Raw genomic sequence first — 22,109 nt, 5'->3', positions numbered from 1 at the left:
CGTTCGTAAAATACTTTCGTTCATCCATAAATATGAGACTTAACATGCATATGTAAATATGATGTACATGTAAATGTTGATCGATAATCATGCATATGACTCATACAAAAATGACCGGGATGGTAATTTAGGAAGCAACCCAAAGGATGGAAATTTAACCCATAATTTGCGCTTAAGACAAATTCGAGCGGTTTGCCCGTAAAATTTGTAACTTGCTCGAATCTTAATCAAAAAGGATTTCGCTTGAAACCACGACTCCATGACACTTAGAACTAAGCCAAAAAATCATCATCGGAATTTATTTACTAAGCAATCATTTAATGAAAAATCAAATTCCTGGCAGCAAGCCCTTTTGGCTTCAAAATTCTGCACCTAATAAAATCAAAAATCTAGAACTCGACCAAAACTTAACCGAATTCATTTTCGCTTGAACCGACATGTTTCCAACATCTTAGACTAATTTCAGACCTGAGCCCTTGACCAAAACCCGAGTAAATCCCCGTTTTAAAATCAGTTTCCGGACAGCTCACACCATACAAAATTCTGCTCCAACCTACTTCTTGTACTAGATCAAAACTTAACTAGGAAACTCTCAAGTTCCAAGCCAATAGTCTAAGACCAAGATCAACACCTAGGCTCATCTCCCACACCATAACACTCGCCCATAACTTGCTTAAATCTCAGCAAAAAGGCAGCCTCTAAACATACCTTGAAACCGAGCCCAACGAACCCCATTACTCGAATGCACCTCAACTCCATCCCACAAGCCAACTACAAGTCATCCTAGTCGCTACCATGTGAACTAAAAAACATCTATGGTAGCTCTAAATCACCATCCAAATCAACACAACAAACACCAAGTGTACGAACAAAAAAAAACATGTATATAAATTCTGAAAATTTCGAACCAACCAAATGCCATAGTTTCTGAAAATTTCGATGGGGCAAAGCAGCAATACATTCACCATGAAAGCTTCATACTCATTCCAATCCTCACCAAGCAAACAAATTAAAGGTTATAGTATCATAGACTCCAAGCATGTATGTATCGAAAAATCTGCTCAAGTAATTCGAAAAACAGGGCATGTATATTTTTGAAATTGTCAAGAAGTGCACACACAAGATATGCTATATATATGGAGAGGAAGAAACCATATCCTTGCCTAGCTAGGAAAATCGAAAGAAAACAAAAGCTTGAGTGCTATGGCCGAATGAGTAGCTGGAACGAGCTGGAAAGGAGCTGGAAACGAGATCAAAGAAGAGGATGAAGCTTGCTCAGCTGGTCAAGAAGATGCCTCGCTGGAAATGGACAGCTGCTGGCAGCGGACGGAGCTATGGAGAAGGAGGTGGAAACCGATGGCTGTGCTTGGAGAAAATGAAGAAGGAATCATGAGTTGTGTGTGTGTGTTTGGGCGTGAGTTGAGAGTGTAATTTGGGGGCTAGGGTTATGTCTTAATTTGTGGATAAAGTTGAGTGGATAGGTGTGTGTAAGTATAGATGTATGTATATAAATTTGAGTGTGTTAGTGTTAAGAGAAAAAGTGTTACACACTTTTAAAAAGTGCTAAACAAACTTAGCAACTTAGGAATATTAATTTAATTGCACTAAATAAAACACAAGCTTGAAAAATCAAGAATTAAACTCTGTAAATATTCTGATGTCCCGACAACGAGTAAAATATTTAAATAACAAGCAGAGCAATTAAAAATAATTTTAAACAAACTAGACAAACGTTTAAAAGAAATTTAAATAAATACACAAGCGAAAATAAAAATCTTTAAAATAATTTGGACAATTAAAAAGGATTTAAATAAATAAGCTAGACACTTAGAATAATTTAAAATAACTAACCGCTAAACTTATGCTATTTAAAATAAACACGTTGAACAATCAAAAGTAATTAAATAAACAAGCTAAACAGTTAAAATCATTTGAATATGCAAACTAAAACTTTAAAATATTTAAAATATTTAAAATAAATGAATTGCACAATAAAATCATTTGAATAAATAATAAAATATTTTAATAGCACATAATTCAAATAAGGAATTTAAATCAAATAAACTTAAAAATAAAAATCCTAATATTTATTAAATTAATGCATGAGATTTAGTAAATTGGATTTTAGGCGCCACATATTAATTGCCCTGTGATTTGATTAGCAACCCGAGGCCCCACACGTTAAGTAGGTGATCCGAGAACGGTTCACTAAAGCTTAAGTATTCTTTTCACTTGAGAGAGAGCATGATATTCCATGTTGACCCAGATATCCAGTACACACGTCATATGCATACACATGTAGATTTGTATACTCATATTTATGTATTGAAAGTTAGCGTTCACGTACCTACTTAGGCTGAGTCATATTTTTTTTGGAGTACGTCTAGTTCATCAGCTTTTATAATCTTTGTAGCTTTTGATAAGGACTTTGGAATATAATAGAAGCAAATAGTGAAATTGATTTAGCATGAACTATAAATATGTTACGACTGTTTTATTCATTTTGATCTCCTTCTAGTCGTTTTAGAGATGTTCATTTTTTAAAAAATATTCATTAATTTATTGCATGACGATGGATACATTGTCAAAAATTTTCGAATCTTGTGAGTTTTATATATAAAAAAATTATTGAAAATCTTGTTAATTAAAGATAATTTTTTTGAGAATACAATGGACATGTATCTTACTCATGATTTTAAAGTTATGTATGATTTTGTTTCTCGTCAAAAAATCTAGCTCGGAGAGACTTAGAATCCTGACTCCGTCATTGTTGTCGGGGGTTCTAGTTTAAGTTGTCTTTCGAGATTTATCTTGATTCGATTGGGATGTTTACTTATTTGTTTTGGGTTTTCAATTAATTTCGGTTGTATTCTGCCAGGTTGACATTTGTTTTTAGTTTCCGCATATCACTCTGATTATGTTTACATGTTTAATTTAATTGCATCAATATGTTTCTGATTAGTATATGATCCGAATCGGATCGCTACAAAAATCGAGTTTGCAACCAAGTATAATGGTTTCCCAACTCTATATATGGTTCATAAATTATTGATATAACCCGAAACACGTTACAGCAATACATTGCAAAAATCTTCATCATAATTGTTACAATATCCATCATACTGATTATACAATCAAGCAATTTGGAAAACAAATTCCATCAAAATAGACCCACACACACACATCCAAATGCTTTTATGGTCAAACTAAGAAAAGCCCTTTCTTTGCTTGGTTCTTGTTTTAATACAATGTTCGGCCACTCTTTCTCCCGAAAATTCCTGGTCCATACGTGGAATACATCACGGTGATAAGAAGGGGGAATTGCAATAATACAAATGATGCCACTGGCAAGAAAGCCAATACGGCCGCTGGTATTAAAAACAAACTAGATTTGTCTCTCAATGTCATATTAATAGTTGCACTGAAGGCGACCATCATGAATGTAATAGAAGTGAAAAGAGTAAGCAGGCCAATGCATAATCTCTTAGGTAGAACATATAGAAAATCTTGTTCTGCATAGCGTGAAGTTAGGATCGACAAGAACATCAGCAAGGAAGTAGTGGATGTGAACATGGAAACGGAGTTTGAAATGGCAAATAAAATGAAGGCAGGTTCTTTAACGAAAGTCGGTACTCCGGAGTCGCTATGAAGACCTCCTGGAACTGTGAAGGCTGCAGCAAATACGACTGTAGCAATCAATGTAGCAGCAATGGTGCATGAGTTGGCAGTCTCTTTCATCCATTTCTCTCCTTGAGATTTCAATTCTTGGTGTTTCTCAGTAAACAGCATCTGAGGAGTTTTTTTCTCATCGTTTTGCCATGTCCTACGAGAAGGGTTAATGAAATTTTCCATTTCCTGTATAGTGTTGGTGAAATCATCACCACAAAAATGGGCTTAGGTAAGAAAATTAACAAGAGCTAGCTTTGAAAAATGATCAGTCAAATTATAAATATAATGTGCTTGGTGGATGGTTAGGCACATGAAAAACTGTTACTTATAAAGTAGTATTTGAGAAAGCTTCTATGAAGGACTTCTCAGCTTTTTCTTAACAAAAACACTTAAGGAAAAGCTGAGAAGTGCTTCCTAGAAGCTCTATCATGACACTACCTAAAGAGCTCGATTACCTTAAACCACTGTAATTCACGTTGCATCTGTAAAGCGGCACCAGAAACTACATTGAGTTTGTGAGAAGGGGCAAGTTCTCCACACATGTGCATAAAGTTGTTATCTGAAGAGTCGGTTGAATCGTAAAAATAATGTTTTCGCTCATTCATGTGATAAATGAGATTGAAAACATTTTCAAAACGCTCTCTAGCTGCTATGTGGAAAATGGTACATTCAGTTTTTGATTCTTCAGCATAAATAGCATTGGGGAAAATCTCTATGATCACCTCCACAACCTCATGTATGCCTTTCCGTGCAGCCTTAATTATAGCACGTTTATATACACGTGAAGCTTCATTCAAAGGCAAAGATTCCAATGCCATGCACAAACATTTGATGAGTTCAAGTGTTTGTTGGTGCATTAATTTCTTTTTCTTGATGCTCTTCACTCCAGGAACTATATATAGACAAATTAGCAACCAAAATAAGGATGTAGAAATTACAATACATTTAATTACCTCAAATGACGATAATTAAGGAGTATCTAGCTTTAACAACTGACCTCGATATAGATGCTTGATCAGTGATATTTCTAGTTGAAAAGAGACATAATAGCGGTGGGAAGGCTGAAATATTATTCTGAATTCGGACTTTTTATCCATCGATAGATATTGCATACAAAACTACATGCCTTTTCAAGTCCTATAACTTGCTTGCAGGTTTTTCATTTTTAATGTTGTTATTGAATTCATTCGCAGTATTAGTTCATTAATATGTATTTTTTTTTATTTTGATATTTTTTTATAGGAGTTTTAACGTGAAATCGGATACGTTCGAATTTTTTTTTTCTTTTCATAATTTCCGGGAGGCATCATCATTTTCAAGCGTCAAGCATGACAAATGATTGAAATTGGAGGAAAAATACAAATTAGTAGACTAAGGTCATGAATTAACTGACATGACAAAAAATGTAAAATAGGAAAAATAATTTTTTTGGTCCATTAACTTGTCAATTTGTTGGTTTTGGTCCATTAACTTTTCAAAGTTAGGTTTTGATATACTAACTTTTAATTTTCGACTATTTTGGCCCAACGGATAAGTTGGCGCCAGAAAATGTTGAGTGAAATCATGAAATACTGACGTGACATCAGAAAATAGGGGTGTCAAAACTCAACCCAACCCGCCAATCCGACACGAGTCAACCCGAAAAATATCAGGTTAGGGTTGGGTGTTTTTGGGTTTGGGTCGAATCGGGTTTACCCGAAAGCTAACCCGAAAAAATTAATCGGGTTCGGGTAAACCCGAGTTGACCCGAAATGACCCGAAACTTTTAATTATTATTATTTTAATATAAAATTGAGATATATTTACTACATTTTTTAACGTTGTATATTTGAAAAAAAAATTATTATATATTGATATAATATATTTTCGTCATTTAATGTTTATTTTGTACAATTTTTATTTTTTAAAATATTTTTTAATTTTTTGTGATAAGTATATTTTAAATTTTTTACAACTAAAAGTTTAAATTTAAATTATATATAAGCTTAGATTTTGTTATTATGTGATTAAATTAAATATAATTATTGTGTGTTTTGAATTTTTATTTAATTATTTTGTTAAAAAATAAAATAAATAAAATCGGGTTCGGGTTCGGGTTGAGAAATTTTTTAGAGTTATTTCCGTCCACCCGACCCGAACCCATCCGACCCATCCGAATTGACACCCCTATCGGAAAATGTTGACATATCAAGCTGCCACGTCAGCAATTGGACAAAAATAACCAAAAATTAAAATTTAATGTACAAAAAAAAACTTTGAAAAGATAATGAACCAAAACCTAAAAATGGATAAGTTAATGGACCAAAAAAATCATTTTTTGATAAAATAGAACGCTAAAAAATGATGCAATTTTACTAGAAATAATGACGTGAACAAAATTGTTAATGTGGTGTCAAAGATATAATGTCAGTATTCTGGCCAAAAATAAAAAAGAATTAGAATTTTTTTAAAAAAATTCTAATTAATTAGTGGACTAAAACTTTGAATTGATCGACAACATAACCAAATAAATAATAATAAACATGTAAATTATAAAACCAAAAATGTAATTTTGTACGTCCAACACCGCGTAATTGAATGTCAGATGATTGTTGTCTCCACTCCAGTTCAATATTTTTTAATAGGATCAAAAGCAAGGAAATAATGGCTATTTAGAAACATGCATGCAAATTTTTTCTCCTCTATGTTTACATCATTGCAATTCTGATGTGCTATGTCCGGAAAATTAAGTTTTTTTGGGTAATTTTTAATATATTTTTTTTGCATGATTCTTGATATGATGTTATATGTCTATTGTCATGTAAATTAAATACTTTCATTTTTTCCCCAATTTTAGTTCTCTATTTCGCAATTTTAATCATTTCTCTGTGAAAGTATTTACGTGACATTAGAATTTAGACACATAACATCATATCAAGAATCATGCAAAAAAAATATATTAAAAATTACCCAAAAATAAATGAAATAGCAGATTAAGTTTCACTGGTATATACCAAAATTGCAAGAAATAGAAAATACATAAGAGGAATATACGTATAGAAATAAATAAGTCAAATAACGATTTTTATCGAGGAAAAGAAATATATACTTACCCACAAAAGTAATTATGTTGAGCCAATCAAATTTGATTTGCACTTGATCATCAGAACATTGATTTTCAATGTCAGTTGTAATTTTGTTCATTTTCAACAACGGCAAGGGAACACCTTCAGGATATAAAATAAAGATAACAAAATGGTCATTTACCGAATTTATAGTAAGCAAAAAAATGAAATATTAATATTTATATCTGATTGAAGTTCTAAAAATCTCCCACGTACACTACATGAATAAGAATACTCGAGGACCTGCACATGCCTGAAATATCATGATTAGGGAAAAATGTAATTTTAGTCGTAAGTTGGTCATCTTCATTGTAATTAATTTGTCAAAATTTGATTTCATCCAAAATCATATTTTTTTTATCTTGGTTTTTTCATCAGAAGTCACTAAACTCTTTTGACAATAACTCTCCTATTTCTCATTTGGCAAATATAAAACCTATATATTATTACACATGCACATTAAAATATATCCAAGGACAAATAAAGGAGAAAAATAAATCAACAAAACTCTAAAAATGAGAGGAAATTTTTTTCTCGTTTTCCTTTACTTTTGCATAGGTAGATTTTAACATGGATCATATTGATAAGTGCATTTTATGCACTTAATTTGTATATGGTTTTACTTGACTTTCGGGATTTATTGGTAGATATTACGTGAAATTGTTGTTGTTTTCGTGTTAGTAGAAAGTTTTGGACTTTGATGCATTTAAGTGAAATTAAGCCTAAAAGATGGAAGTTTAAAGGGAGAATCAAGAGTTGAAAAAGAGAAGGAAAAGACTAAATTCGAGCTCGAGAGGCGCCCGCCCCAGTAACCAGCGCGCCCGCACTATGTGCGAGGATTTTAGAAGAAAATGCGAGATGAAGGCGCGCCCGCGCTGCCTGAAGGATTCATGAAGGGTGTTTTGCGAAGTGGAGGCGCGCCCGCCCTGTTCCAAAGCGCGCCCGCGCCGTTACTGTTCAGAAATTAAAAGTCCAACTTTTTAAGGATACTTTGGGGGGTTTTCTTGGGCTTATCTTGAACGATTGTTATGTCATATTTAAGGGATTTTTCGAAGTCTTAAAGGCTATCTATCAGCCGCCAATACACACAATATTCCTGAGAGCACTTTTGTGAGATTTTGGGATCGAGAATTGAAAATTGCTTGGAACGAAGACGAAGACTTTTCAACCGGACACAGAAGAAAGACTACGGCTTTGTTATTTCTTCTTATTTATTTTCTGTCGATTGTTGAATTATGTTTGAGATATTGAACATGATTTGGTTTTTTATAAATTTGAGCATGAACTAAACTTTTCTAGTCTAGAGGTTGACGTAGCTTGGTTGAGACATATTCATGAATCTTTGATTTTAATAAATTGAATTTTTATAGATTAATTGTGTTTCTAGAGTTGAATGTCTTCTTAATTTACTGGCCATAAATTGAGTTGTTATATTTACTTAGAATCCGGCACTCGGGAGAGGGGATTTTTGGTAGGATCAATAGAAACTACATTATTAATTGTTTATATAGCTCGGGAGAGTATATAACTTTGATAGAACCTTTAAGGAACATCGTTTTATACATATTACTACATCTAGATTTTTAATAGGGATATTAAAATAGAACTGTAGTTGATATACTCTATTTGTTGCTCGGGAGAGGGAAATAGGATAATCTCAGTGTTCTTGGTTATTAATTAAAAGAAATTCATGAAATAGATTATTTAGGATTCAATATTTTCGAGACCAAGTAAAATCAAAACCTCTAGACTATTTTTCTCTGATTGATAATTTCTCAAAATTTGTGTGCGTGAGCTTGATAATTTTTCATTACTTATTTAAATTTTCAGCAAATTTCCAAAGTTTGATTTTTTAGATAAAATTAAGACTATTTTAATTACAAGTATTGAATATTTTCAAATTACTCCTTGTGAGATCGAAACTCTCTCTTTCACTATATTAAAACTTGACACTCGTACGCTTGCGAGTAATTTTCACAACAAGTTTTTGGCGCTGTTGCCGGGGAGTAATTTTTGATTTTGTTTAGTTTTGTTACCAATTAGTCGAAGTTTTAATTTAGAGCTTTTATTTTATTTTATTTAAGTACTAATAAACTGCTGTTGTTCTTAACTGCAGTTCATGCGAAGAACACAAAATGCGAATTCTTTACTATTTGATCCAGAGATCGAGAGAACTGCATGAGCTTTGAGAAGAGCAAGAAGAGAAGAACAACAGAACATGGCTGAAGAAAATGTCAATGAATTGCCCTTGGTTCCAATTAGAGATCATTTCAGGCCAACGATCAAGGCTCACTATTCTGGAATCGCTCGAGGGACAATAAATGCCAACAACTTCGAGTTGAAGTCGGCGTTAATCAACATGGTTCAGCAGAACCAATTCAACGGAAGCGCCACAGCTGATCCTCACTTGTATTTGCGTACCTTTTTAGAGATTACTGATACGGTAAAAATAAATGGTGTTTCTGAGGATATAATACGTTTACGCTTGTTTCCTTTTTCTCTCAGGGACAAGGCACGGAGCTGGTTGCAGTCATTGCCGCTAGGAAGCATAACAACTTGGGAGGGCATGGCTGTGAAATTTCTAGCAAAATATTTTCCACCATCCAAGTCCACCCAGCTGAAGATTGAGATCAGTACCTTTCAACAACATGATTCAGAACAACTATATGAGTCATGGGAAAGGTACAAAGATTTGTTAAGGCGTTGTCTTAGTCATAATTTTGCAGATTGGGAAGAAATAAAGTTTTTCTACAATGGGTTGAATACGCCCACAAGGATGTCTGTAGATTCTGCTGCTGGGGGTACCATATTTGCCAAGGACCCCATTCAGGCCTATGATATGCTGGAACAAATGACTATCAATAGTTATCAATGACCATCTGAACGTATGGGAGTCAAGAAGGGAGTTTACAGTGTTGATCCTCTCACATCCATCACTGCACAACTATCTGCATTGAGTACACAAGTTGCTGTTCTGAACAAGGTGAATATAGCAGAACCTTCAGGTGTGTCGGTTGCCATAGAAGAATCTCATCCACCTGAGGAAGCTCAATATATAAATCCCAGAGGCTATGGAAATTATCGAGGTAACCCTCCACCTAATACTTATCATCCTGACTTACGTAACCATGAAAACTTTTCCTATGCCAACAACAAAAATGTGTTAAAACCCCCTCCGGGATTCAATACAAATCAAGGTGAAGGTAAAGCATCTTTGGAGGATGTTGTGTCTACATTTGTTACTGAATCTAACAAGAGGATGTCGAGGACTGAAACTCAAATGGACAACATGGAGACACATATGTGCAGTTTGGGGGCTATGATGAAATCTATGGAAACACAGATTGGGCAGCTTGCACATGCATTGAAGGATCAAAATCGAGGACAGTTTTCCAGCAATACTGAAGTGAACCCAAAAGAGCAGTGCAAAGCGGTGGAGTTAAGAAGTGGTAAGAAGTTAGAGGCTGAAGATCAGAGAAAAACCAAGGAAGTTGAAGAACCAGTGGTTGAAGAAATCGTGGTTGAAGAACCCAAGAAAGAATCTGAATCTAAACCAATGTACAAGCCACAACTTCCTTATCCTCAGCCATTCAAGAAGAAGGCACTTGATGAGCAGTTTTCCAAGTTCCTAGACATCTTCAAGAAGATACACATTAATATTCCATTTGCAGATGCCTTGGAACAAATGCCCAACTATGCCAAGTTTATCAAAGGTGTGATGTGTAAGAAGAGTAGATTGCAAGACAATGAAGTGGTGAATTTGACAGAAGAGTGTAGCGCAATCCTGCAAAAAAAGTTGCCACAAAAGCTTAAGGATCCAGGGAGTTTTACTATCCCTTGTTTTATTGGTGGTTCTAAGGTAAATAGAGCTTTGTGTGATTTAAGAGCAAGTATAAATTTGATGTCTTTTTCAGTTTACAGGACCTTGGAACTTGGAGAAGTCAGGGCGACCACCATTACATTACAGCTAGCAGATCCAAGTATCACATACCCACGAGGTATTGTGGAGAATGTTTTGGTGAAAGTCGACAAGTTCATATTTCCAGCAGACTTCGTGATTTTGGACATGGATGAAGATGAAGAAACTCCCTTGATTTTTGGGAGACCGTTTCTAGCTACTGCACGTGCACTGATCGATGTCCACAAGGGAGAGCTCACAATTCGAGTTGGTGGTGAAGCTGTGATTTTCAATATCTATCACACCATGAAGGGCCCAAATGAGGTAAATACGTGTAAAAGTATTGAAATTATTGATTCTCATAATTCTTTTTCATGTGCAGGAATCACTGATCCATTAGAAAGATGTTTGGTGGCGGATGAAGTATTTGATAAGGACGAGGATTGGGAGCTACATGAACAAAAAACATTCCTTGGCATAGCTCCGAAAGAAAAAAAGGTAAGTCCTAAGGAATCTGAAGCATTGGAAAATAGTGCACCAGAGGTATCTACTGAGACTCATGATCTTAAATAATTGCCTGCGCACTTATGTTATGCATTCCTTGGTGCAAATTCTACTTGTCCTGTTATTATTTCGGCTCACCTGTCTGCTGTAGAAAAAGATAAGTTGTTGAGAGTATTGAGAAATTTTAAAAACTGCATTAGGATGGTCAATTTATGACATTAAGGGTATTAGTCCAACAATTTGCATGCATAAAATTTTGATGGAAGAGTCTTATACCCCTTATGTTGATCATCAGAGGCGGATAAATCCCGCTATGAAAGAAGAAGTTAAGAAAGAGGTTTTAAAGTTGTTGAATGCGGGAGTGATTTATGCTATTTCTGACAGTAGTTGGATATCTCCTGTTCAAGTGGTGCCTAAGAAAGGTGGGATTACTGTGGTTAAAAACGAAAATAATGAGTTAATCTCCACACGTACAGTAACTGGCTGGCGAGTCTGTAGAGACTATAGGAAGTTGAACAAAGCTACTCGTAAGGACCATTTTCCACTTCCTTTCATTGATCAAATGCTTTATAGACTTGCTGGTTATTGCTATTACTGCTTCTTAGATGGTTACTCAGGTTATAATCAAATTGTTATCGCACCGGAGGATCAGGAGAAGACTACTTTTACGTGTCCCTATGACACATTTGCTTTCAGGAGGATGCCGTTTGGCTTGTGTAATGCACCTGCAACTTTTCAGCGGTGTATGATGGCGATTTTTGCAGATATGGTGGAGGAAGTGATGGAAGTTTTTATGGATGACTTTTCAGTATTTGGTTCCTCTTTTGATCATTGCTTGCATAATCTGTCTCTTGTTTTGCAGAGGTGCCAGGAAAAGAATTTAGTTCTTAACTGGGAGAAGTGTCATTTTATGGTTCAAGAGGGCATTGTCCTTGTACATAAAGTGTCATCCAATGGATTAGAGGTGGATAGAGCCAAAGTGGTTGCAATTGAGAAGCTCCCACCTCCGAAAAATATCAAGGGCATCAGAAGTTTCCTAGGCCATGCGGGGTTCTATAGGCGTTTCATCAAAGATTTTTCAAAAATCACAAAACCCCTGTGTAATTTTCTTGAAAAAGATTCTACATTCATATTTGATGATGATTGTTTGCAGACCTTTGAAAAGATAAAGATGGCGTTGATCACAGCACCCATCATGATTGTGCCGGATTGGAAGGAACCCTTTGAGCTGATGTGTGATGCTAGTAATTATGCAGTAGGAGCAGTTTTGGGCCAGAGGAGAGATAAGATTTTTAGAGCAATCTATTACGCCAGTCGCACCATGGATGCCGCACAGGAAAACTACACCATTACAGAAAAAGAGATGCTTGCAGTAGTTTTTGCTTTTGATAAATTTCGTCCATATTTAATTGGGACTAAAGTAGTTGTTTATACTGACCATGCAGCAATTCGCTACTTGTTTGCCAAAAAGGATGCCAAGCCACGCTTGATAAGGTGGATTCTACTATTATAAGAGTTTGATTTCGAGATCAAGAATAAGAAGGGTAATGAAAATCAAATTGCTGACCACTTGTCGAGATTGGATTTTGAGAATGTTAAGGAGGAGGAGAGCATCAAAGAATTATTTCCGAATGAACAGATCTTTCAGGTAAATTCCACCATTCCTTGGTTTGCTGATATTGCTAATTTTTTGTCTTGTGGTGCTATGCCTCCAGAATTGAACCGACACCAAAAAAAGAAATTTTTCCATGACGTTAAGTTCTACTTGTGGGATGATCCCTATGTTTTCAAACGTTGTGCCGATCAAGTGATTCGGAGATGTGTGGCGGGGCAAGACGCACATGAAATCCTGGAACAATGTCATTCAGCACCATATGGAGGACATTTTGGAGCAACCCAGACTGCTGCTAAGGTACTACAATATGGTTTTTATTGGCCTACATTGTTTAGAGATAGTTATACCTTAGTGAAATCATGTGATAAGTGTCAAAGAACGGGAAATATATCTAGAAGGCATGAATTACCCTTCACAAATATTTCAGAAGTGGAATTTTTTGATGTGTGGGGTATTGATTTTATGGGTCCCTTTCCTCCTTCTTTTGGGTACACTTATATTTTATTAGCAGTTGATTATGTTTCGAAATGGGTGGAAGCCATTGCCACCTCTACTAATGACGCTCGTGTTGTAGTAAAGTTTCTGCAAAAGAATATTTTTACGAGGTTTGGAACTCCACAAGCAATAATCAGTGATGAAGGTACGCACTTTTGCAATAATATTTTTAATACCTTGCTCACTAAGTATGGTGTCAGGCATAAGGTGGCGTGTGCATACCATCCTCAAACCAATGGCCAGGCGGATATCTCTAACCGGGAAATCAAGCAAATCTTGGAGAAAACAGTTAAGAAAAATCGGAAAGATTGGACAATCAAGCTAGATGACGCTATTTGGGCCTACCGCACTGCTTTCAAAACACCCATTGGGATGTCTCCCTATAGGCTGGTTTTTGGTAAGGCATGTAATTTACCTTTGGAGTTGGAGCACAAGGCGTTTTGGGCTGTCAAAAAGCTAAACATGGATCTCGAAGCATCCGGGGAGTTGCGGAAACTACAGTTGAATGAATTGGATGTATTCCGAAATGAAGCATATGAGAATGCTAAGATATACAAAGAGCAAACAAAGAAGTGACATGATAAAAACATTGTGCATAGGGAATTCGAAACGGGTCAGAAAGTTTTGTTATTTAACACTCGTTTGAAATTATTTCCAGGGAAGTTGAAATCGCGATGGTCCGAGCCATTTCTCGTGGAGACCGTTTATCCACATGGTGCCATTGAATTGCGATGTACAGATGGAAGAAATTTCAAGGTTAATGGACAGAGAGTCAAGCACTACTTTGGCAATGAAGTACAACCTGCGTCCACCGCACTGCTTGAAGATCCCAAATAAGACTGGTTTAAGTCGGGCTGATGACTTTAAACCAAGCACTTTTTGGGAGGCAACCCAAACTTTTTAGTTTCTGTCTTTCTTTTTCTTGAACTTTCATTTTATTTTTGCTTTTCAGTTTTATAACTTTAGTTTGGTGTGCTTTGGAAGTCATTTGGATAATTTTCTTTGAATTTTTTTCAGGTTTTTGGAGCCCAAGTTCGAGCCAAAGGGGCGCAGGCGCGCCCGCGCCACCCTTGAATTATTCCAAGAGTTTTATTCGAGCTCGAGGCGCGCCCGCCCCGGTAACCAGCGTGCCCGCGCCGCTTTTTGAGCCATGATATTTATATTTCTGCGAAGTGAAGGGGCGCCCGCTCCACACAGCAGCGCGCCCGCCCCGATTGAAAGCCCTATTTTTGCGAACTAGAGGCGCGTCTGCCCCAATCCACTGCGCGCCTGCCCCCCCTGCATTCTGCAACACGCACACAGCCGAACTAAAGGCGCGCCCGCCCTATACACCAGCGCGCCCACCCCGCCTATTTTATTCCATATATCCGACTTTCCCCTTCCTTTCTTTCCTCACTTTTTCCCTAATTCTCCTCCACGCCTCCATCCTCACGCCTTCTTCCATTCTCCCACTTCACTAATCGGCTATTCTATCTACTAATCTCCAACATACACCCTCTAATTTCTTTTCTCCTCATCTTTTCGAAGCGGGTCGGTGTCACCACATTGCCAAGGGGCGCGTCTCGATTCAAATTTCTGTCGGTTCTACAACGGGGAAACTTTTGCTTATCTACTCTTGTCGGACTCGTCTAGAGTAAGTTCATTCTTCTTGTGACCATAAACTTGAATTGGGTGGTGAGTATTCAAAAATTCAATCTATTGCGGTGTGTGGGTATTGAAGTCTTGTGTGATTAATCAAATTGTGGACGGTGGATTATTTTCGGAGTTAGTGAATTATAGATTGTGGGTTCAATTCAAGTTTGGGGGAGTCGTTGGTTGTTGAAATTTTGTCAATTGTTGTGGTTAATTGGTTTGCATCCTACGTGTTTGACTAATGGAACCAAAGAAGAAATTAAAATCTGTTGCATCATCTTTTACTGCCGCTCCGGAGCCTGAACCGCTGCGTTTTTGGAATGAGATTGCCGAAGAGAATTATCAACGATGTCTAGGGAAAAAGATACTACCCGAGCATGGGTTTGATATGACCGCGGGCTTTGAGAATGATGATTTCATGAGTAGCAGTGGCCGGGTAGTGGTTGGTCGTCAATGGAAGAATTTTGCTAAACCGCCCCAAGATGCAGTCGTTCCCTTAGTTCGTGAATTTTACGCGAACTTGAAGGTAAAACACATGCAGCTTAAAGTTCTTGTCCGCGGGAAGTTGGTGCCTTTTGATGCTCACACTATTAACACCATGTACAACCTCCCGCCCGTGTTTCACGATGAGTACGCGGAATACCGAGATAATGAAGTGGATTACACATCGATTCTGAGCCGAATATGTATTCCGGGAGCGGAATGGAGAATGGGCCTTGATCACTTGCCCTCCAAATTGAAGAAGACCGAACTGATTCCTGATGCTAAGCTGTGGTATAACTTTGTGTGTGCTCGCCTTAAACTGACAGACCACGAGCATGAGGTGATCCGAGAACGCGCTATTCTTGTTTATTGTATTTTGGAAGGTAAAGCTATTGATTTGGGACATATTTGCCAAGCAATGATTCAAGGTGTGGCGGCAGGTAAGATGACTGGCGGGTTTGCATTGCCGGCACTTATTACTGACCTTTGTGAAGAGGCGGGAGTAGAGTGGAGCCAGAACAAAGAACTGCTGAAAGCTACTGCTCCAATTGTTTGTCATGCCCCATTTCGTATGATACCGACTTTTGAGCACAGAACTCGCGCTGAGAGGCGAGATTTTAATGAGAGAGCAGCTGCACGACGAGGCCCTGCCACTCAACCTTAGGCCTCCCCCTGTTGCGCCTGACCGTGTTGCTATTCTGGAGGATGAATTGCGATTGCACCATCAAGAGTTTCGACGTTTCAGCAGACCACTGGTGTCTTTATGGACTATATGATGGATTTCACATATGCTTTGCGACATCAGTTCTCACAGGCTGCTAGTTCGGCTCACCCATTCCCTCCGTATCCACAGTGGCCACCCACTTTTGGCCCTTCTGATCCTACCCACCATGATGATGCTGGTGATGACGACGACCACTGACGGTCGTCGTTTGCGATACATGTCCTTCATGCTTTCTTGTTTTATTTCTTGGGGACAATGAATGTACCAAGTTTGGGGGAGTTGTGTCATTTCTGACTTTTGTTGCTGTTTGTTTTTGTTTTTTTTAGTTTTTGCTGTTGCTTTTGTTTTGTGTTTTTATTTGAGTTGTTTGGTTCTTAGGAGTTGTGTTGTGTTGTGTTGGTGTGTGGCTGAATTTGAGAAATTTATGTAGTTGTGGTTTTTGGTGAATGCTGTTGAGAAGTCATGAATGAAATGGATTGATGACCAATGATGTTAACTTTTTGTTTTGTAACTGAAACCCATGACTATCTGCCTAGCTAAATTTTTATTTATTTTTGAATAAACGGAACCTAGTGAACAATTGAACTCCTATATACTCTGTGATGTTGCTTGAATCTGAATTTTGATACAAACAAACATAGAAATGATTGAGGCATTGTTTGAACTTTTTGGGCCAGAATTTTATTGAATAAATTTATCCTTAGTTGCCCAGTTGAGCCTACACGTTTATTAATATATTGAGGTACGAAAAATCTGAATTTCTTGTTGAAAATCATCGTTACTGCTGATGATTATTATTTTCTGCACTGATTGGAATTTGTATGATTTAATTTTTGATTGAGACTTGTCTAGAACTAGTTCAAACACTCTTCGAGGCGAAATACGGGAAAAACTGTGATTAGGAATGATTTAGGCAATTTTTCTGAATTCGTTTGAGCCTTTCGAGCTACCCTGTAATGCATGTATCCCTAGTACCTTGCTTGAGCCTTATTGAAAATCGAATGGCATGCGTGTAAACGTGTGATAAACCCCCATTCTTCATTGTTTCAAGGTCCTACATTGACTACCTGAATAGCCTAAAAAATATTTCCTACCTTTAAGGGAGTAATTTGAATGCTGAAATGTTATATGCTCCTAATTTTATTTGAAAAAAATGAAATGGTATGGTGGATGAATTGGAATGAAAAAGGTAGTTGTGAAAAGAAACAAAGGAAAAATTGGTTTAAAAAAATGTGGTTGAAAAAGTTGTGAAAAAAAAAATTGTTGGTATAAAAAGAAGGATAGAAGAAGAGTTGAAAAATGGAATGGATTGAAGATTTGTGAATTTGTGAATGAAAAAGGAGTTGGAATTAGAGTTTATGCATTAAATTACTCCTTATTTTGAATTCTTAATCCTTAATTTGTAGCCATGAGCCCGGCCTGACATTATAAGCTAATTAAGTCCTACTGACCGAGTCACAGTTACCCAATATACTAGTGGAGAGGGGTTGCGAGAATTTAGCTTATGACTGTTGATTGAAACTTTTAATGATTATGAATTCTTGATCGAAACACGCACACACTATGTTTCTTTGAATTAACCCGATTGTGTGTTTTTGATGACATCTCCTTGAAGTTGATCCTGTGCTACCTTGAAAAGTCCTCATGATTTGTGAATGTTTGAATTAAGTTAAGAGAAGAGTATTTTGAAACGTGAGTTGCGGAGTTTATGAGTTTATGAGATTGAATTATTTTTCTGGCTAACTAATTTTTTCAAGTGTTATTAGGTTAGATATGATTGAATTTAAATTGTTTTAGAATTTCAAACTGAGGTCATTGATCCATAGTAATTCTTGATGGTTATTGTTCTTGCATTTGAGTGGAGTTTGTGTTAGTTTTGCTCGAGACGAACAAAAAATCAAGTTTGGGGGATGCGTTTAAGTGGAATTAAGCCTAAAAGATAGAAGTTTAAAGGGAGAATCAAGAGTTGAAAAAGAGAAGGAAAAGGCTAAATACGAGCTCGAGGCGCGCCCGCCCCAGTAATCAGCGCGCCTGTACTGTGTGCGAGGATTTTAGAAGAAAATGCGAGATGAAGGCGCGCCCGCGCTGCCTGAAGGATTCATGAAGGGTGTTTTGCGAAGTGGAGGTGCGCCCGCCCTGTTCCATAGCGCGCCCGTGCCGTCGCTGTTCAGAAATTAAAAATCCAACTTTTTAAGGAAACTTTGGGGGGTTTTCTTGGGCTTATCTTGAACGATTGTTAGGTCATATTTAAGGGATTTTTCGGAGTCTTAGAGGCTATCTATCAGCCGCCAATACACACAATATTCCTGAGAGCACTTTTGTGAGATTTTGGGATCGAGAATTGAAGATTGCTTGGAACGAAGACGAAGACTTTTCGACCGGACACGGAAAAAAGACTACGGCTTTGTTATTTCTTCTTATTTATTTTCTGTTGATTGTTGAATTATGTTTGAGATATTGAACATGATTTGATTTTTTTATAAATTTGAGCATGAACTAAACTTTTCTAGTCTAGAGATTGACTAGCTTGGTTGAGACATATTCATGAATCTTTGATTTAAATAAATTGAATTTTTATAGATTAATTGTGTTTCTAGATTTGAATGTCTTCTTAATTTACTGACCATAAATTGAGTTGCTATATTTATTTAGAATCCGGCACTCGGGAGAGAGGATTTTGGGTAGGATACATAGAAACTACATTATTAATTGTTTATATAGCTCGGGAGAGTATATAACTTTGATAGAACCTTTAAGGAACATCGTTTTACACATATCACTATATCTAGATTTTTAATAGGGATATTGAAATAGAACTGTAGTTGATACACTTTATTTGTTGCTCGGGAGAGGGAAATAGGATAATCTCAGTGTTCTTGGTTATTAATTGAAAGAAATTCATGAAATAGATTATTTAGGATTGAATATTGTTGAGACCAAGTGAAATCAAAACCTCTAAACTATTTTTCTCTGATTGATAATTTCTCAAAATTTGTGTGTGCGTGAGCTTGATAATTCTTCATTACTTATTTAAATTTTCAGCAAATTTCCAAAGTTTGATTTTTTAGATAAAATTAAGACTATTTTAATTACAAGTATTGAATATTTTCAAATTACTCCTTGTGGGATCGACACTCTCTCTTTCACTATATTAAAACTTGACACTCGTACGCTTGCGAGTAATTTTCACAACACATATTTGTTTATTCGTGTCACGTAAGACACATAAGAGAACATCGATACTAAATAAAATATGTTTGATGTATCGAGTGAAAAAAATCCAAAACCAGAAGAATGTCAAGTCACTAGATAAAAATCAAACTTTGATATATTATCCCATACTAAAATCCATGCTAACTTACCGAACTAAAATTACTATTTTCCTTCACGTACGATTACCAAAGTGTCGTTATTGAGAATTAATGCATCAATTTTATACCTACGAATGTAATCACAAAAATATACATTTAATTAATTACTATATTTATGAATTTCTTGCCTATTATATGTTGGGAACATAATTATGCGTCAATTTGTTGGTATTTAATTCAACTTACTAAACGTTTAAATTATTTCAAGAAAAAATTAGTCATTTCAATAATGTTGCCTAATGGTTTGATTATCGAATTAATAATATTTAAAAGATTTGAATAATAACGATTATAAATGTGAAATTTTCGGTAATATTGAAATAACATTTAAATCAATTAGAAAAATCACTTACAAGAGTATATCCAGTTTTGCCACCAACTGAAGTTCTCTCCACTGGGAAACACAGATTCCATATCTGCTATCTCTTTCAATGCATAATCACCATCCCCATCGCTTAATGTAGCCAACTCCGGGTATTTCTTCACCAAATATAATGCCACATCTGCCACCAATTATATAATTCATAAGTTAGTTATCAATAAACTAAAGGAGATTTTTTTTAGTCTTTTCTAACCACATTACATTGGATATCGCAAACATGAAAAAGGATTAAAAATAGAAGAACGGCTTATTTGTAACAAAGAACAAACTTTACCGACTTAGGCATCAAAAACCAAAACATGCTTAATGAACTTCTCCTGAATCAAATATTTTTCAGTACTAACCGATAAATTCAGAATTAATTGCAACGTTCAACAGCAGAGCCCCGTGTTTCCCTACAAATGGACTGTTACCCACGTCTTTCTTGGAGACAGATATGAGATATGTAAGCGTATCCTTTTGGTTATTGCTGGCCGCCAAATGTATAGGCAACCTGTTCTTCTTATTGGTGATATACAGCAAGTCGGGGTTTTTGTTCACCAAAAGCATCGCGGCTTCCTTGTTTCCGGCCATAGCCGCGAAATGCAGAGCAGTGTCTCCCATACAATTTTTTGAGAGGATTGCTTCATCCGGCATCGGGTATTCTAACAACTTTCTCACGAAATAATTCGATTTTCCAGTCTCCACAGCTAGGTGTAGAGCCGTTTCGGAGTAGCCATTGATGCCGGCTTTGATTGCGTTTTTGTCTTTGTCCAAAAACTTCTTGCCTTCCTTCCAATCACCTCTTAATGCTGCTCTATACAATGGCAAGTACCGGCTCAACTCCTTACCTGCACCCATATATATTTTTCTCTTATATATATATATAACTACACGTACAAAACCTTATTCAAATTACACTTTTTGTATTGTAATTTTCACGCTTTCCATTTTTGTTCTGTTATTGGTCGGTTCACGGTTCTAGTATGCTCATTCAGCTTTTTCAAAATTTTGTCATGTTTGACGAAAGTGTAGCGTGGCATCAGAAAATGTCAAAAAAATTACTAATTAACTTGAGCTAGGCAATTAAGACATTATAATAAACATCTCCAATGCTATGTCATTGCTTAGATTAAAAACGACTATTAGTGAATAAAGTACCAAAATGGCTCAAATTATAGAGTACCAAAAATATATATAGATTTCAATGTAACTTACCACTACTTTAAGAAGTTAGCAAATGCATATGTAACTTACCCGTAGGAGCATCTTCTTCATCCGAACTTGAACTGGAAGATGAGTCGGATTCATCTTCCACACTCCCATCTTCACCTTTCTCTGTACCAGTTTGAATTATTTCATCATCATTTTCTGCTTTGAAAATGTTTCCCAATTTGAACCAAACTTCCCTGGAAGTGTCCAATCCCACCACAGCATCAAGCACATCGGTCCCAGTAATGGAACCCAGAATCCATCCTGTTATAAGCTGGTCTGTTCTTCTCCAGATTTTCTCCATGGATTCTTCAGGCGGAGGGATCTGGCCGTCTACGAAACCCAGCAAATCTTGGCTCTCCAACAGACAGAGCATCTGTTTTTTCCAAATCTTGTAATCATCAATGCTTCTTTTCTTGTTGTCTTTGTTAAGATCACAAAGCTTCACTGATATGAAGTTGGCAGCATTCACAGTCGACGGCCATGGATAGTTTGCTGAATTTGCGGAAGACATTGAATCGATGCCCACTGCCCAGAGGGAAAGAATAAATAGGATGGAGACCTTTTTGCTTTTCAAGTGTTTTCTTATTTATTTGTTTGTTTGTTAAAAAAAATAAAAAAGTGAACACTTTTTTTAAAAAAAAACACCATCACATTTATTAATTTCAAATCCGCTATTCATGCATATTGCATATTGGTTTTTTATGCTACCACTGAGAACTATACTGGGCAGGAAATGTGTCTATGGTAAATAAGATCATACTCTTGGGCGGTGTTCGGTGTGGATGATAAGACATTAATGAATTAATCATTTTTTTTTCTTTGTACAATGTTTAACTCAAGTATTATTAGGGATTATTGTTATGCACCATTATACTATCCAAGTATGTTGATTTAACATCATTAGATTATGCACACCATGCATCATCTCATACATGAGTCAAACGGTGTTTTTAGCATATTACTCAATCATAGATCTAATAATTGATATCTCAATATATGGGTATAATTAATGTTACAGAGCTGATGTGGTAAATTAAA

At 36.3% G+C, this 22,109-nt stretch overlaps 1 protein-coding gene across 1 annotated transcript; it reads right to left on the bottom strand.

Annotated features, from left to right (window-relative positions):
• Window positions 1-3,207: 3,207 nt before the first annotated feature.
• LOC140890500 (uncharacterized) lies at window positions 3,208-21,613 on the bottom strand. The gene is made up of 6 exons (XM_073298344.1): window positions 21,114-21,613; window positions 20,222-20,707; window positions 19,849-19,998; window positions 6,762-6,875; window positions 4,125-4,561; window positions 3,208-3,855 (listed from the first exon to the last, which is right to left on the bottom strand). The coding sequence occupies exons 1-6, from the start codon at window positions 21,580-21,582 to the stop codon at window positions 3,241-3,243; spliced, it is 2,271 nt and encodes a 756-aa protein (XP_073154445.1). The 5' UTR covers window positions 21,583-21,613; the 3' UTR covers window positions 3,208-3,240.
• Between the last annotated feature and the right edge of the window lie 496 nt (window positions 21,614-22,109).

The sequence above is a fragment of the Henckelia pumila genome, chromosome 3 (assembly GCF_033568475.1).
Source record: "Henckelia pumila isolate YLH828 chromosome 3, ASM3356847v2, whole genome shotgun sequence".
Lineage (NCBI taxonomy): Eukaryota > Viridiplantae > Streptophyta > Magnoliopsida > Lamiales > Gesneriaceae > Henckelia > Henckelia pumila.
Note: the sequence above shows the minus strand (reverse complement) of the source record. Positions and strands in the feature narration are given on the sequence as shown.